Below are 16,937 nucleotides of genomic sequence, written 5' to 3'. Positions count from 1 at the left end.
CTAATGATTAGTGATGTTGAGCATTCCTTCATGTGTTTGTTGGCAATCTGTATATCTTCTTTGGAGAAATGTCTATATAGGTCTTCTGCCCATTTTTGGATTGGGTTGTTTGTTTTTTTGTTCTTGAGCTGCATGAGTTGCTTATAAATTTTGGAGATTAATCCTTTGTCAGTTGCTTCATTTGCAACTATTTTCTCCCATTCTGAGGGTTGTCTTTTGGTCTTGTTTATGGTATCCTTTGCTGTGCAAAAGCTTTTAAGTTTCATTAGGTCCCATTTGTTTATTTTTGTTTTTATTTCCATTTCTCTAGGAGATGGGTCAAAAAGGATCTTGCTGTGATTTATGTCATAAAGTGTTCTGCCTATGTTTTCCTCTAAGAGTTTGATAGTGTCTGCCCTTACATGTAGGTCTTTCATACACTGTCAGTTTATTTTTGTGTATGGTGTTAGGGAGTGTTCTAATTTCATACCTAAAAAAAAATTTTTTTTTAGTAATTAATTAATTTGTTTTTATGGCTGCGTTGGGTCTTCGTTGCTGTGCACAGGCTTTCTCTGGTTGCGGTGAGCAGGGGCTACTCTTCTTTGCGGTGTGTGGGCTTCTCATTGTGGTGGCTTCTCTTGTTGTGGAGCGTGGGCTCTAGGTGCATGGGCTTCAGTAGTTGTGGCACATGGGCTTTAAGGTGCAGGCTCAGTAGTTGTGGCTCGCGGGCTCTAGAGCACAGGCTCAGCAGTTGTGGTACATGGGCTTTGTTGCTCTGTGGCATGTGAGATCTTCCCGGACCAGGGCTTGAACCCACGTCCCCTGCATTGGCAGGTGGATTCTTAACCACTGTGCCACCAGGGAAGCCCCAGTGATAAGCTCTTGATGTAGTGTTTACTCATTGTGTTCAACCACAGCTGGCCAGGCAAATGCAGAACCACCTGGTGGAAAACATTTTAAAGAACTTCTGTAAGAGTTAAAATATTCCACATAGTTCAGAACCTCAGTTAGAATAACAGTTTTCTCCAGAACCAGAGTCCCAGATAACAAACTAGTGGTTACCAAAGGGGAGAGGGAAGCGGAGAGGGACAAATTAGGGGTATGGGTTTAACAGATACAAACTAGTATGTATGAAATAGGTAAGCAACAAGGATAGATTGTACAGCACAGGGAATTATAGCCCTTATAAGAAGAACTTTTCATGGAGTAATCTGTAAATATACTAAATATCTGTGCTGACACCCGAAACCAATGTAATACTGTAAGTCAACTATACTTCAATTAAAAAAAGAATAACAGTTTTCTCATAAATGCCTACAAAGTTTTACATTGGCCATGAAGTAGATAGTGACAAATGTATAAACTTTTGGAAGGGACCCATAATTATCTTGAGAACTTGGTCACGTGGAAAAAACTTTTAGTTTTTTTGCATTAAAAACAGAAGGGCAACATAAGACAAACACATCTGTCACGGCAAGAATTCAGTAACATAAAAGCCATTGTAGTGTGAAAATACCAAACTTGCAGTGATAAAAATGTAAGTTCTCAAAAAATTTTGCTGGAAGGCTGCCAATTTCCAAATCCTGTGTCAGTGGTTCTCAAACTTGAGTGAGCATCAGACTCACCTGGAGGGCAGTCAGATTGCTGGGCTCTAGTTTGGGATTTAGCAGGCCAGGGGTAGCCCAAGAATGTGCATTTCTAAAGTGTTTCCAGGTGATGCTGCTGCTGGTCCGAGCGCCACAGTTTGAGAAGTGACACGTGGGAACCGCTCTTGCTCAAGGTCCAAATATCACACGAAAAAGGGCTTGACCAAGTGTGGTTGCAGGATGTGAGTTTTGCTTTTCGTGTCAGGGGAGGGGCTTGTCTTGGCAATTAGGGAATCCCTGCCCCCAGTTTAAGGCAGCCCCTCCTGTCTGCATGCTCCAGGAGGCTGCTGTTGGAGCCCAGTGGGGAAGGTGGAAGAGGAAATTGTCTAATCATTCTCCTTATTGCCTTTTCAGACTTAGTGTGAAAGGGTGTTATTGTATATAGTCCTACTGTTATGTCATATGTTCTTTTCTGTGTGAGTTTAAAGTTATTTTTTTCCCTTAATTATTCTTTCCCCACTCCCCTCACCCTACCACATGCAAAATTTGAAGAGTTAAAAGAAAATCGCCACCCTGTTATACTTCTAACCCACCCACGTCCTCCTCAAGATAGGCCCTTGTTGCATATTCCCGGTGGTTTTGGGGAAGATTTCGGTGCTTGGCTTCCATCTAGGTAGCAGCTTTTGTAAGCCACTCCGTGCAGCCTTCCTGGTAGATTTGTAGACATTTGCAGTACACCTTGGGAGGGAGGAGAAGTGGAAATCATTCTCAGATGTTAAACTGAAACATGTTTCTAATTGAAAGCATGAAGAGAATGTGTACATGAAAGTGCCTGGTGGGGGGGCGATCTCTGGCAGAGGCTCAGCTTTGAAAGCCCCATCCAGTCCTTGCTTGTGGCCACTTCTGTTCTCTCTGGGTGGAGCCCATTTCCATTCCTGTGACATTCCATAAATAACCGTGGCCGAGTAGGGACCTAATGATCATCACTCGGCCAGGAAAATGCTGATAAATTAGAATCGTGAACTTTAGAAGTGCATAGCTTTTGACTTTGAATTCTAGAAGCCTAATATGGAAAGAGCCCTCGGGGACCATTTTAGAACAAGCAGCTACTGCCCTCCCCGCTGCCCCTGGACTTGTATGGGTGCAGAGACCAAGCTTAAGTAACTTACCCCAAGGTCACTTCAGGAGCTGGCTGCATTTTTCTTTCCTTTTATTTTTTTTTCTCCCAAGAATCCTTCCAAATTTTTAGAAAATATGTCAACCTAGTATTCTGACACTTGACAGCCATTTGTTATCATTATTTGCTGTAATTAATAGGAATTGTAGGGAGATAGGAAAAGTATCTTCTCGTTTGTAGAAAATCAGTAGGTTTCAGGGCTTTTAGGTCTTGGTCATTTGGCGCCTCCATAACTGAGCCTCCTCTGGTTCATATTCCTCATCTATTTTGTGATTGTTTGTAGACTGAACCTTGTGCTGAATTTTATGGGAGATTTAGTATTGGGATCTGCCTCAGGACAAAGAGTTTAAGTCAAAGGTGGGCTGATAGCAAAAGGTTCATTTAAATAAATTAATTTGGACAAATAAAGAAGGGACTGAAGGAATCATGTCCATAGGCCTATGATGTTCATAAAATTTAAGTCAGTAACATCTAAACTCCCAGGGGACCTTACCTATGATAAAAATCCACTCACCCTACCAGTGACCCGTAGCCCTGCTTAACTTTAAAACTCTGCTCGGCCACAAGTCTGGTGATTCGGAGTACATGCATCCTAGTTAATAGGAGATAAAGAGGTTGTTTCTTTTTGGTTGCCTTTTGTTATAAGATTAAGGATGTACTGGCTTAAAAAAAGAAAAAAATCTATGCATATGTATACGTATATATATGTGTGTGTGTGTGTGTATATATATATATATATATATATATATATAAAGGTTGACTCTCAACCTTTCTGCCCTTGGTTTTTCTCTCAAAAAAAAAAAAGAAAAAAGATAGGTTGGACTAGATTTCTGAAACAGTCACTCCAAGCTCTGATGATAGCTTATGCAAGATGAAGGCTGTAACACTTTTGGGGGTTTGGGTTTGGAATTGGGCTTTTGTTTCTTGCCAAATGTTGTTTGGATACCTAAAATTTAAACTTAAGCCACAGAACACAACTTAAAAAGAAGGGCAGAACACTTTCTTTTTTTCCCTGTATTTCTGGTGCAGTTCTGAGTGGCAGCTCTAGTAAAGCGGTTAAGAATGATGATTTTGGAGGCAGTCCACTTGAATTCCAATCCCAACTCGTCTATTTACTAATGATTGTGTGACCTTTGGCAAATTATATAACCCCAGTGCCTCTTTCTTCATCAGTAAAATGAGCAAAATAAAATATCTACTTGAGACAGTTGCTGGGGGCTTAAATGTGTCTATATCTATTAGAATAATGCCTGGCACACAGGAAGCCATTAATCAATATTATCTATTATCGTCATCATCATCGTCATCATTTTGTTTTATTGAGGGATAGCCCGATGCTACTGGTAAGCCTTTGGAAGAATTAGTAAAGTCTACAATGATTTTCTTCAAAGTGTGTCTTCTATTTCTTTCTGCAGCAAGCTGTGTTCCTCCATGTCAGAATGGAGGGATGTGTCTCCGGCCTCAACTCTGTGTGTGTAAACCAGGGACCAAGGGCAAAGCCTGTGAGACAACAGCTGCCCAGGACACCTCGTCACCGGTCTTTGGAGGGCAGAGTCCTGTGGCTGCTTCCTCCTGGGTCCCTCCTGAGCAAGCAGCAAAGCACACTTCATCTAAGAAGGCAGACACTCTACCAAGAGTCAGTCCTGTGGCCCAGATGACCTTGACCCTCAAGCCGAAGCCTTCAGTGGGACTCTCCCAGCAGATACATTCTCAGTGAGTGTTTTGAACTTGCCTCCAGCTCAGGAGCACCTTAAGTTCTCTCTTGGATGCATTGCTTTAAATCACTCTTCTTTTTCTGCACAATTTGCAGAAATCACTTGGATAGTAATGTCCTTCTTTCCTTTTCTTAAGGTTTTACATGTTATGTTTACACATCAAGTGTCTTAAAAATACTTGATATGTGTGTTTAGCCTCTGCAGGGAAGATTTACCATAAGCATTAAGCAAAGCAGTAGTGAGGATTAAGGGGATCAAGGTTGGAAGGGAATAATGAAGGTAGTTGTTTGGTTATGGTGGAGTTGTGAGTTAAACAATTCTCTTTTTTCGAGGTGGGGGGTGCTTTAAAGTTTTTGAAGTCATAATTTAAAAAGAGAAACAGTGAGTGTGATTTTTAAAGGTACATGGAAAAGGTAGGCACTCATCTTTCCACAGAGAAGGTATTCAAGTGAAAGTGAGTCCTGGGAAAGAGAATTTCTCCACCTTGGTGGCAGGTTAAGTGTATCTTCTGTTAAACACCATGTTTACCTCCCAGTTGCCACACAGGTCCATTTTTGGTGAATGAGCTTGTGTTTTATTTATGGGAGCATGTTTTTTTTTCCTTAGCGTTAGGAAGTAAGTGCTATTCTGAACAAAATGAGAACTCTGTAAGGACAGGGTCCTTACACAAATTGCTTCCTTTTAATTAGCTACTCTACATGGATAACAAGATGCAGAATTACTGCAGCTATCACTTGTCATTTGTCTAGGAATGTAAAATACAGGAAGTTCTCAACTTAAAAATGACCCAGCAGTTCATCTGTAAGTCACTTGCTTGGAATTTTGAATGCTTTCCCCACCAACCCCCCGGGATAGCTTCCACCTGGTGATTAGTATCCCGTCAGCCCACAGAAGCTATTTAATCTGTTGCTACAGATGAAATTATCCTAACTTATACTTCCCCTTTGAATAGGCCACCTACTGTCCCTGATGAGAGGGGTCCTGATAACTTTTTCCTTTCTCTTGTTCCCTCCTAAGTCCTCTTCTTCCTTTTTTTCCCTCTCATTTCTTCTTGCCTCATTCTCCAATTCTACCATGATAAAGAGATTTGGGAGGCTGTGCTGGAATCTAAGCACTTTGCTACCATTTCAACTGGAAAACACATCCTGCAGCCCTCAAGGAGAAGGAATTGTAGTTATAGCCAGTACTTAGCAACTGCTTACTGCATGCCAGGTACTGTTTCACGTGCTTTGTATGATTGTTCATTTATAACTCACCAGTGATACCCCATCAGGTAGGTGCCATTACAAACTCCATTTTACAGATGAGGAAACTGAGGTGCAGAGTGCTTAAGTAATGTATTCAAGGTCCACAGTTAGTAAGTGAATAATAAGTGTTAGGATTTAAATAGAGGCAGAATAAGGAGAATACATATTAGGCTTTAAACGGAGGCAGCCAGGCTCCAGCATCCATGCCCTGAAGTGTAAAGGGTGGCAGACTTTCTCTGTAAAGGGCCAGATAGTAACTATTTGTAGCTTTGTGGGACATATGGTTTCTGTTGCAGCTTCTCAATTCTGCCGTCCTTAGCACAAAAGCAGCCATAGATAATGCTTAAGTGAATGAGTGTGAGTGCTCTAATAAAACTTTATTGATGGATGTTGAAATTTGAGTTTCATATAAATTTCATGGCACGCAATATTATTCTTTTGATTTTTTTTTCTCAACCATTTAAAAATGTAAAAATCATTCTTAGCTTATGGGCCATACAGAAACAGCCTGTGTGGGCCAGCTTTGGCCCCGGAAGTGTAGTTTGCTGACCCCTTCTCTAAAGGATAGTAGTGTTTTTTTGTGTCTTTGAAATAATATAAAGCATTGATTATATCATAGCTAGACATCTCTCTTCCCGTACTGTTCTGGATCTTAAAAACAAAGAACACTTCTGTGTTGAACTATGCCTTGGCAATCGAGTCAGATTACTGTGCATTGCAGTTATTTTTTTCCAGCATTATTACTTACATAAGCTGTGAAGTCATTTACAAGCGACATTATTTATCCTGAATATCACCATTCCCTGTTAGAATCTGACCCTGTATGATGTGTATATATGGATTGTTAGTGAGAACCATATGTCAGATGTCAGATAAAGGAGCAACCTTTTTCCCGTTCCCCCTTTTTCTTTTTTTGGTAGCAGCAGTGTAATTTAGACAAGAATGTTGTGAGTCAAAGAGGAGGCTAAGGTTTCAGCTCCAACTTGGCTTTGGGAAAATAAAAGTCATTAGATAATTTGCTTCAGAGACCTCATCTGCTGAATGAAGATGGTTTTTAACGATCGCATTGTTACAGGCATGTGTTTATGGGCGTGCCTACCGCGAGCTTTTGGGTGAGAAGAAGAGATGGCTCAAGATGCTAACAATTCTGATGTTTTCCTAATAAACTTTTGTCAGTTGCCCTGTTATCTAGGTACTGCAGGGAGTATTAAGATGTACAAGATCCAATTCTGCTCTTAAGGAGATTTTGAAACGATAGATGAGCTATCACTTGAGAGGGGTACAAAGGACGGGGTACAGTTGGCCCACCGATGAATTTAGGTAATGACCCGATCACCTGAGATGTAAACTGTCAAGGAGGCACATATGATAGGATCATTTTGGCCACTTTTGAGAAATGTAACAGTTCTTAAGTTACCTATTTATAATATTGCCCACTTTAGAGTGTTTCAGGTTTGGTTTGGTTTTTGTCTAGTGAAGGAGGAAATTAATTAAGCCTTCTTAAAATGCTTGTAGACATAAAGGCACCTAAAATATCAAAATGTGTAGTTAGTGTTACATCCATTGTGTGGCATATGAAATGCTGCAGTCTTGATCATTTATTCAGGTTTTTATTAAGCACGTGCTATGTACCATGCGTTGTTCTAGGGGCTCAGGATGTAGCACTGAACAACTAAACATAATGTCTGCCTTCCTGGAGCCTGCAGTCTGGAAGAGGGGAGATGATTGATGAGTGGTGTAATTAAAACATATGTTAGATTGTGGTAAGTACTGTGGAGAAAATAAAACTGCAGTGATGGACAGGGAGTGCAGGATGGGTGTGGGATGGGAAGGAGTGAGGGCCCTGGTGGTTTTAAATAGGCTGTCAGGGAAGGTTCTGCTGAGAAGGTGACATTTAAGCAAAGACCCGGAGGAGGTGAGGGTGTGAATCATGGAGAAGTGTGGGGCTAGGGCAGAGGCCCCAGCGGGAGCCTGCCTGGGCTATTTGAGGAATAGTGACTTTAGTAAAACTGTAATGTTAAAACTACACATTTTAGGCAGGTGGGGGTTGGATGAATTGGTTTTACTTTGGCCAAATTGGTTTTAGACAGCTTGGCTTAAAACCAGATACAAAGTTCTCTAGAAAAATCAAAGGAGGGAGCAGTTGTTTATAGATTTTGGAGCATTGGGGATATGGAGGTCTAGGGGCGGCTCTGGAGAGTGTCATCTGTGAGCTTGAGAAGATGGTTAAACTTGACCACAAAGAACTGGAGAAGAGCATTTCTAGGGAAAGCAATGATGTGACACCAGAAAGACTGCTTTATTAGTTATCTGCTGATGTGTAATAGGTCCCCACAAACTTGGCAGCCTAAAACAATAAACATTTATTGTCTGACAGTCTCTGTGGGTCAGGAATCCAGGAGGTGCTTAGCTGGAAGCTCTGGCTCAGAGTCTCTCATGAGGTTGCAGTCAGCAGGCGTGGCTTGACTGGGGCCAGAGAACCTACTGCCAAGGTGACTCACTGCCATGGCTGTTGGCAGGAGGCTTCACTTCCTTTCTGCACGGACCTCTCTGCAGAGCTGCCTGAGCATCCTCACAACATGGCTGCTGGCTTCTCCCTGAGCAAGTGATCCTCAAGCCACAGGGCCTTCTCAGTCTTGAAAATGACACACCTTTACCTCTGCTTTATTCTACTCATTAGAAGCGAGTCACTAAGTTGAGTCCACTCTCAGAGGGACTGTAGTTAATAAGCTGCATTGTTTGAAGAGAGAAATATCAAAGAATTTGTGAACATATTTGAAAATGACCACATTTAGATATGATTTGAATGGAACTTGATATAAATGAAGACTAGTGGTAATGGAAGTTTTTAAAGATTGGTTAAAAACCAAGTTAAAGACTAAGATTTCAACAAAACAATTCCGAAAAGACCCAACAAAACAAAATAGAAAAAGTAACGAAGGGGGAACCTATAGCTTAAAAGAGGTTTAAACCACGATGTTCACTGCAGCTCTATTTACAATAGCCAGGACATGGAAGCAACCTAAGTGTCCATCAACAGATGAATGGATAAAGAAGATGTGGCACATATATACAATGGAATATTACTCAGCCATACAAACAAACGAAATTGAGTTATTTGTAGTGAGGTGGATGGACCTAAAGTCTGTCATACAGAGTGAAGGAAGTCAGAAAGAGAAAAACAAATAGCGTATGTTAACACATATATATGGAATCTAAAAAAAAAAAAAAGGTCATGAAGAACCTAGGGGCAGGACGAGAATAAAGACACAGACCTACTAGAGCATGGACTTGAGGACATGGGGAGGGGGAAGGGGAAGCTGGGACAAAGTGAGAGAGTGGCATGGACATATATACACTACCAAACGTAAAACCAATAGCTAGTGGGAAGTGGCCGCATAGCACGGGGACATCAGCTCGCTGCTTTGTGACCACCTAGAGGGGTGGGATAGGGAGGGTGGGAGGGAGACGCAAGAGGGAAGAGATATGGGGATATATATATACGTATAGCTGATTCACTTTGTTATAAAGCAGAAACTAACACACCATTGTAAAGCAATTATACTCCAATAAAGGTGTTAAAAAAAAAGGTTTAAGAAACATATTAACCAATCACAATATTTAAATTATGTTTCTCCTGATGCAAACACACTGTAAATAAAAGAAAAAAGATAATGATGATAGGACAACCATGAAAATGCTGACGTTGATTTGGAAATTTGATGATATAAAAGAAGGTTGATTTGGGGGGCTGTGCTGATGACCTTGTAGTTATATAAGGAAGGGGAATAATATTAAAGTATTTACAGATGACATTGTATGATGTCTAAGCTTTGATTGCATTTATCCAGTGGGTTGAGGTATAGCGGTAACAAGATTGGCCATGAGGGGATAATTGTTGAAGCTGGATAATAGGCACACAATTCTTACATAATTCTCTCTACCTTTATGTATTTTTGAAATTTTCTGTAATGAAGAGTAACAAAAAAGAGAAAGTTTCAAGGAGGAAGACTGCTACGATTTTTCTTCTGCCTTGGGAGATTAATCTGGCTGCAGCATCTAAAATAGATTAAGACTAGTGGTACTTGGAGGGTGGCTCTGTCACATGTGTAGTGGTGCTGGTAACCTAGAGGCAGGACATGAGCTCGGGAGGTGTTGTTAATGAAAGACCTTGGTGCCTACTCAGAGGTGGGAGGCAAAGAAAAAGAGAATCAAGTACTATCCAGGCGTGGCACTGTGGGCAAAAGGGAGGGCGTGGAGGTCTTCCTATTCTACTGTCTTCCGACATTTCTTGGTAATGTCATGGATCTCCACGGTCTTTGATGGTGGTTGATACTTGGTGAATGCATGATTTCTGACAGAGCTTTATAGATGAATAGCCAAGATCATCCTCTGTACCCCAGCAGGGACTAAAAACAAGTGGGTATCAGTGGTACATGCCTGGCCACTTGGTCAGGTACTCGTTTGGAAAGACCTCGGTCAGGGCATTCTGGCAGTATCATTGCCGTAGTTGGTACTTGCATTCATACTTTCCATGGAAGTTTATTATTATGGCGTTCCTTTTTCCAGTTTTCCGGGCGACATCATGGATCCTTCATGAGCTAAAGAAAAGACCAAATGATGCCTCATCTTCCTGTATACAAATTTTGGCAGTCACTTTTCTCATTCCTTGAACTTTTATGTCCCTGATAGTATGGCATTCTTTAGAAAGTCCATATTAACACTTCAGGTTACTTTCATAATTGCATCCTGTAGATGTTGTTCATGTATAGCTGTCCACGTATTCAGCAAAGAATTGCCTCTGTTAGGTCACAGGTGCACCCGCAGTGTCTGTCTTTAGTCCTATATGTAAAAAGGTGTTAAGGCTTATATGTTGTGGCCAGGAGCTCCACAGAGGAGCAAAAATCAAAACTGTTCAGTTTTCCAGAGCTTTTTCATCACCTGTCAGTGTCATTTTTCACATATATTTTGAAGTTTCCCACAAGAATTTGTTTTCAGTCCTCAGTGCCGCTCAGTGAGGCTGTTTCAACTTGTGTGAAATGTCTGTCTTTATCCTTGTTAGTCATGATGGGTGTTACAGGCACTGACCATGGACCCATGAGGCGGAGGTCGTAAGGGACATTCTTCAGCTGCTGATGTCTTCTGCTTGTTTAGAGAATGTAGGTACAAATGACCACTGCTTTGCCAAATGGGGAGCTGTTATCTGTCCTGTGTAAGGAGGAGGCACTTTTGCAGGACACAATGTGCCCAGTCACCACTCTTTGAGCTTGAGAAGGAAGTCTGGTTTCACTCAGGATGTGGATGTCAAATCTATCTCAAGAGCTCACATGTATCCAGTCTTTTTTCTTCCCTGGTGATGGCTATTTTCAACATTTTATGTTTCAAAGGATGGTGGTTCGTTTCTCTGGAAAAAATAGTTTTTTCCTGTCTCAAACCAGTGGAGGCGGCCTGAACTTACCTAATGTCATTGATGTCTTTTTCTGTCATCTTCTTCTCAGGGATGCGGTAAAGAGAAAAGAAGCAAGTTAGAAAATGGTCTCTTTTGAGACAGGCATAATTCAAATATGTTCTCTGTTTCTCAAATGAGCTTATACTACACCAGATATTTTCTAACTATAGGGGAGGGCCCTTTAAAATCCACATTGAGATAATGGGTTCCACTTTCAAAGGTCTCGAGAAATGAATACTTCACATTTACCACGAGTTGGTTGATAGGAAGCAGCGGTGAGTGATGTCTGTGCCAGGGAGAAGAGGGTGCTACGCTGTCCTTTATCTCTTTCCAGTTCTTAGCTTCCTGTCCCTGTGGTTGTTTGAACCTTAAAAGAACTATATGCTGTGATATGTACAAGGATGGGAGACTTCGTGGAATGTTCCCTGAATTATTCTACTCTCCAGATTAACAACAACAAATATAAGCTCATTCGCTTTATTTGGACTCTCTCACACTACTCCTAAAGGAAAAAAATACTCATTATAAAACCACACCAACAGGTGCAATTTGAGGGAGACGTTTCAAGTGTTTTGTGCACTAATAGCTGAGGTTGCAACCTTGTCTGAATTGATCAAAGTAGCCAAGGAAATGGTCAGCACTTGAATAGAGGTTTCCCCAAATGATCTCTCAGACTGTGGGGGGCCCTTGCTTAGTGTTGACACCCCCACTCTGCTGGCCCCGCCCCATGTTTTTCTTCTGTGCTTCCTATACTTAACCATTGTCATGATGCTTACTGCACAGTCATCTGTTTTATCTACATAGGTACACAGAGGGGCTACAATAAACGTTTAATACATTTTTGTTGAGTTTTTCCTGGAGAAAAAAATATGAATGCCTAAGTCCCTGTCCAAGGATTGTATCCTGAGTCCTGATAGTGCAGGAGTGACCGTATTCTCATGGAATAATACCATTGACCTTCGTAAAGCCCTGTACATTTGCACAGTACTCTGCCTTCCTTGTTGTGTTTGCCCAACAAGTCTATGAGATAAAGGTTTTGAGCCTTACTTTATGATGTGGGGGGCGGGGGGAAAGGCAAAATGGTAGAAAGTTGAAGAAAAGGAACTCAATCTGGGGATTTTAGCGTTCATGACACTTTATGGATGTGATGGGAACTAAAAATGTGAACCGATGACTGATTTTATCGTTTTATGTGCATGTTTTTGAAACTTTTTTTTTTTTTTTAGAAATAGCCTTTAATTCAATATTTTATTAGTTTAACTTTCTAAAAACCAATTTATTTATTTATTTATTTTTTGGCCACGCCGCACGGCATGTGGGATCTTAGTCCCCAACCAGGGATTGAACCCACACCCGCTGCCTTGGAAGCCCAGAGTTTTAACCACTGGACCACCAGGGAAGTCCCCTAAACTTTTCTTAAAAGTAGGAGTTAAATTGAAATTCTATACAGAAGAGTAGAGAAATCAAAAGTGCACACGCCTGGTGATTATCCCACACACATGGAGCTACCATCCACGTCAAAGAGTAGAACATTGGCAGCACCACAAAACCCCCTTTCTCCTAGATTTGCCCTTTTTCTTCTCCCTAAAGGGAGTCACTCTCTTGACTTCTAACACCAGAGATCAGTTCTGTCTGTTTTGAACTATATAGAAATGAATCATACAGCGTGTATATTTTCACTCACCATTATGTCTGAGATTCATCTACGTAATTATGTGTGGCTGCAGTTCACATTTACATTCCAGAGATGATTCCATCATCTCTGCGACTTATCATTTGTTCTGCTCTTGATGGATGTTTGGAATTTTTCCAGTTTTTGGCTCTTATGAGGAATGCCGTGTGCATAGGTATATGTGCAAATTCCAGAAAAAGACCTTTGTGAGTCTAAGTCACCAGAAAAACAAGCCCAACTAGTTACAACAATGTCAGGGTTTGAGAAGGACTTCACAATCCGTTGTGTGAAGTTTGATCATGTTGGTATCTGTTGGCTCTTTGAGAAAAACAGGCACATGAGGGAGGGGATGGGGTGACCGAGTGTCTGAGGAGCTGGAAGCAAGGAACTTTTTCCTCCTGAGCAGGACTTGGCAGGAAGAGTGGACTGTGGAGTTGGGGTGGAGAGGCAGGGGAAGAGTCAGGGAGGTCACTTTGTACCCCGTGCTGTCTGCACCCTACTGGGTCCCACAAGGAAGTCTTGGCCAAGAGTAGTTTTGAGATACAACCAGTATCTGACTGGGTTTAAGTTCTGGACAACGGTATATAAGGAATTATGTGGAAACTCAAAGTTTGTGATTGAAAAGGGCAAGTGCTGGGCTAGTTTGCTCTCCAATTTAATTGCTAGAAATCAGGATGGTGTTTGGTGCAGTATAGTAATAATAATAGCTAATATTTACTGAGTGTTTGTTTATTCTGCGCCAGGCACTGTTTTAATTACTCCTTGAGTATTATTTAATGCTCTCAAAGGAATGTGAGATAGACATTTATCATTATTATTATTATTATCATCCCCATTTCATATGATGAAGCAATTCAGGTGCAGAGGGTTAAATAATTTGCCCAAATGCACTCAGCTAATAAGTGTAAGGTCAAGATTCAAATTTAGGCAGCCTGTGAAGTTAACCTCTGTATACTGCCTCTTACTTTGATGGCGTTCTCATTAGTTTCCTATCACTGCTGTAACAAATGACCACAAATTTAGTGACTTCAAACAGTGCAAATTTGTTTTCATAATTCTGGGGTCCGAAGTCTGAAATGGGTCTCACTGGGCTAAAATGATGATGTTGGCAGGGCTGCCTTCCTTCCGAAGGCTCAAGGGGAGATCCTGTTTCCTTGCCCTTTCCAGCTTCTAGAGGTTGCCTGCATTCTGTGTCTCGTGGCCCCTTGTCCATTGTCAAAGCTGATCATCTCAGGCTCAGTCCATCTCACTGCCAGTCTCTGGTTCTTTCTTCTGTGTCCCTCTTCTACTTTTAAGGACACTTGTAATGCCATTGGACCCACTTGAGTAGTCCAAGATAATTTCTCCATCACAGGGTAAGCTGATTAGCAGCCTTAATTCCATCTGCAACTTTAATTTCCTTTTGCCACATAACCTAGCATAGTCAGAGGTTCTGGGGAGGAGGATGTGGACATCTTTTGGGGGGGGGGCTGTTATTCTGGCTACCACAGACTTTTACCAGGGACCTGGTCTTGTGCTGGCAGTGTTCTCTGCTACTCACGAGTGAGCTATAATCAGAAGGGATAGTATTGATAAATAGGCATCACAGTCCTCTTTGGTGAAGAGCAGAGACAGCCCTTATGACTCTTCCAATTGTTAGGTTTAAACACTTCACATAGATTTAAGGTCTAAAAATGGCCCCCAGTGTTCTCTGAAATCTTGGGACCAGCACACTCAGGCACTTGTGGTGGATGGAAGGTGGGGGGGAAACCAAGAGATCAAGAGCCCAGACATGGCCAGGCACCAGGAGGGGCTGGCTCTCCTCATGCCCTTTGCCTCATGGAACTAGGGGTTGAAAAGTCAACACCACTTTTGACATATAATGGCCCCACCCACTAGACAAAGTGGCCTGTGGACTCTGATTGTAACTCTCTTGGGAGGTGGGGCAGTGAGGAAGGGGTGGACAGATGTGGGGAGGAGTGGGGAGAGGGCTATGAATATCCCTCCCTTCAAAAGTCAGCCTGGGGCCCTCGAGTCCGATAAAGTATTTCCCATATGATTATTCTTCTGTGATGAAATAAATCTGTGCACTGAAAGTTGAATTAATTAGTTGTCAGAGCACTTGCAGCGAACGGACCACAGAACTGGAATTGAAACACACACGAAGCCACTGATAAGCAATTGGAACAGAACACAGTTTGGGTGACACATGGAACCCATGAGCTTTAGCCTGGCCTCCATGGTCAATGCCAAGCATGAGAATGATTTTTAGGGCCTATGGGTGTTACGCAGATTAATGTAAAGATTCTTCTTTACATTTCGATATGTTTGGCATTCCATAGATACTGCCTGTGAATCCTTCCAAGGTGCCTCTGGGGCTGGACTAAATCCTCTTTCCTTGTTTTCCTTGGCTTAGGTGTTTGTTTATGTTTGAGAAAAGTGAAGACTAAATTATAAGACTAAATTTTTATAGCAGTTCTCTGCCCTGGCGTTGCCTGGGATTAGGATAAAAGAACCTATAAGACGTGAGCCCTGTGTGAGGGAGGTGACAAGTGCACCTCACATAATACAAAATATGCACAAATAGGAAATAAAAATTTGAGTTAAATAACATGTGGTAAATATGCCTACAGTTAGTATATCTTCACTGAGGTTTTTAAGGTTGAATATAGTTTTTACCTATTTATCTGTTAATCCTACTAAAGATGACGTAGCAGAAATAGCTGATCGTCGGGTCCAGAGACAAGAACTTGTAAGTGGAAAGAAAGTCTACTTAAACACTGTGGAGAAGAGAAAGCCTCAATTTGCTAATCCAGGAAAAAATATCTGTCATTTTTCAGGACTGCAGTGTTTGAACAAGATGTTTATGCATTTATGCAGGATAACAGGAGGAACCAGCAAGACTGGGTGAAATTAAATTGGATTGGAGATTGTTCCTGTACCCATTAGAGTTCGGGGGGCTTTTCCATGAGTGGAGCAGAAAGGGTCTGACTGTCCCCTGTATGCCAGGTGCTGGGGACTTTATGAAGTTTAGTTCAAACTAGAGGGATCTTTTCAAAACGTGTGTCTTGTCTTGTCCTCATCTGCATAAGTGCCTCACTGGCTTCTCAGTGCTCTTGAGGATAAGGATGGTTCTCCACTCCTAGGGGATGGGACTCCATGGTCTCCCCTTGCCCAGCCTGTCACCATGTCACAGGCAGCTCCTTGAGTCTGCCCAGCTCCTTCCTGACGCATTTTCTCCGTCTGCAGCTACATGCGCCGTACATGTTCGTCTTCCCTGTTAACACCTGCTTGTTCCACTGATCTCCGTTTCCTAGGGAAAGCGTTCCCTGCTGCCCGCCCCCCTTACTCCCTGAAAGATGCTTTCGTAGCACCATGTCTCCTCACCTCCTCCCTTCATAGCATTCATTTCAATTTCTGTGATTCACTGTACCAAGGACAGTGCTTATACTTGGTGAACGGAAAAATGTAGGTGATGATATGACTGCTCTGAATCGGAAAGTCTGATCACACAGGAATGTGGATATTAACCCATCTTCTAAGCTGCCTCCGTTTCCCCAAAGTAATCAGAAGAGATAAGTTCAATAAGTCACTGATCAGAGTAGGTACAAGTTCACTCAGTTATCTCACTCACTCTGACGGGACGGTAGTTCAGCCCTGCATCCATCCCATTCTTCTGTGGTACCTCTAGGTGATGATGGGACCTGCTTTCTGTGTATCTCTGAATGTTATAGGAACTTGAATTGATTAGATTCCACTTAGTTCTCTGGATATTATCTTCTTGACATTGCAGTGCCAAATCTCCTTGCTCCTTACACTTCCTAGAATGCCTGTATTAGGCACAAGGCACAGTAACAAACAAGAAAGTGACAGCAGAGCCCAGGCAGCCAGTCTCTTGGGAAAATTACTGAAACTGACACTATAAATCCAGTTTATGAGCTCGAATTTCCTAATACTCATGAGTATTGAATTAAATGTTAGTTGATTTGAACCTGGACGCAAGATTGGCTCAAGTCTCATAGAAAGCAAACAAGGACATGCAGGCAGATGTCAATTATTTTTCACTTAGAGTTCATATGATTCCAGAGTGATGTGATTCATGGAGTTATAGCTGTTACCAAAAAACAGAAGAA

The 16,937-nt window shown here is 41.8% G+C and overlaps 1 protein-coding gene across 7 annotated transcripts in view; it reads left to right on the top strand.

Moving 5' to 3' along the window:
• Nucleotides 1-16,937, top strand: part of LTBP1 (latent transforming growth factor beta binding protein 1) — a 432,121-nt gene that overhangs the window by 53,044 nt on the left and 362,140 nt on the right. For all 7 annotated transcript variants that reach the window (XM_067007826.1, XM_067007825.1, XM_067007830.1 and 4 more), the window contains one exon: nucleotides 4,158-4,455. In XM_067007826.1, the coding sequence (XP_066863927.1) occupies nucleotides 4,158-4,455 (298 nt within the window). The remainder of the gene's footprint in view (nucleotides 1-4,157; nucleotides 4,456-16,937) is intronic.

This window comes from Kogia breviceps, chromosome 11 (genome assembly GCF_026419965.1).
Source record: "Kogia breviceps isolate mKogBre1 chromosome 11, mKogBre1 haplotype 1, whole genome shotgun sequence".
Lineage (NCBI taxonomy): Eukaryota > Metazoa > Chordata > Mammalia > Artiodactyla > Physeteridae > Kogia > Kogia breviceps.
Note: the sequence above shows the minus strand (reverse complement) of the source record. Positions and strands in the feature narration are given on the sequence as shown.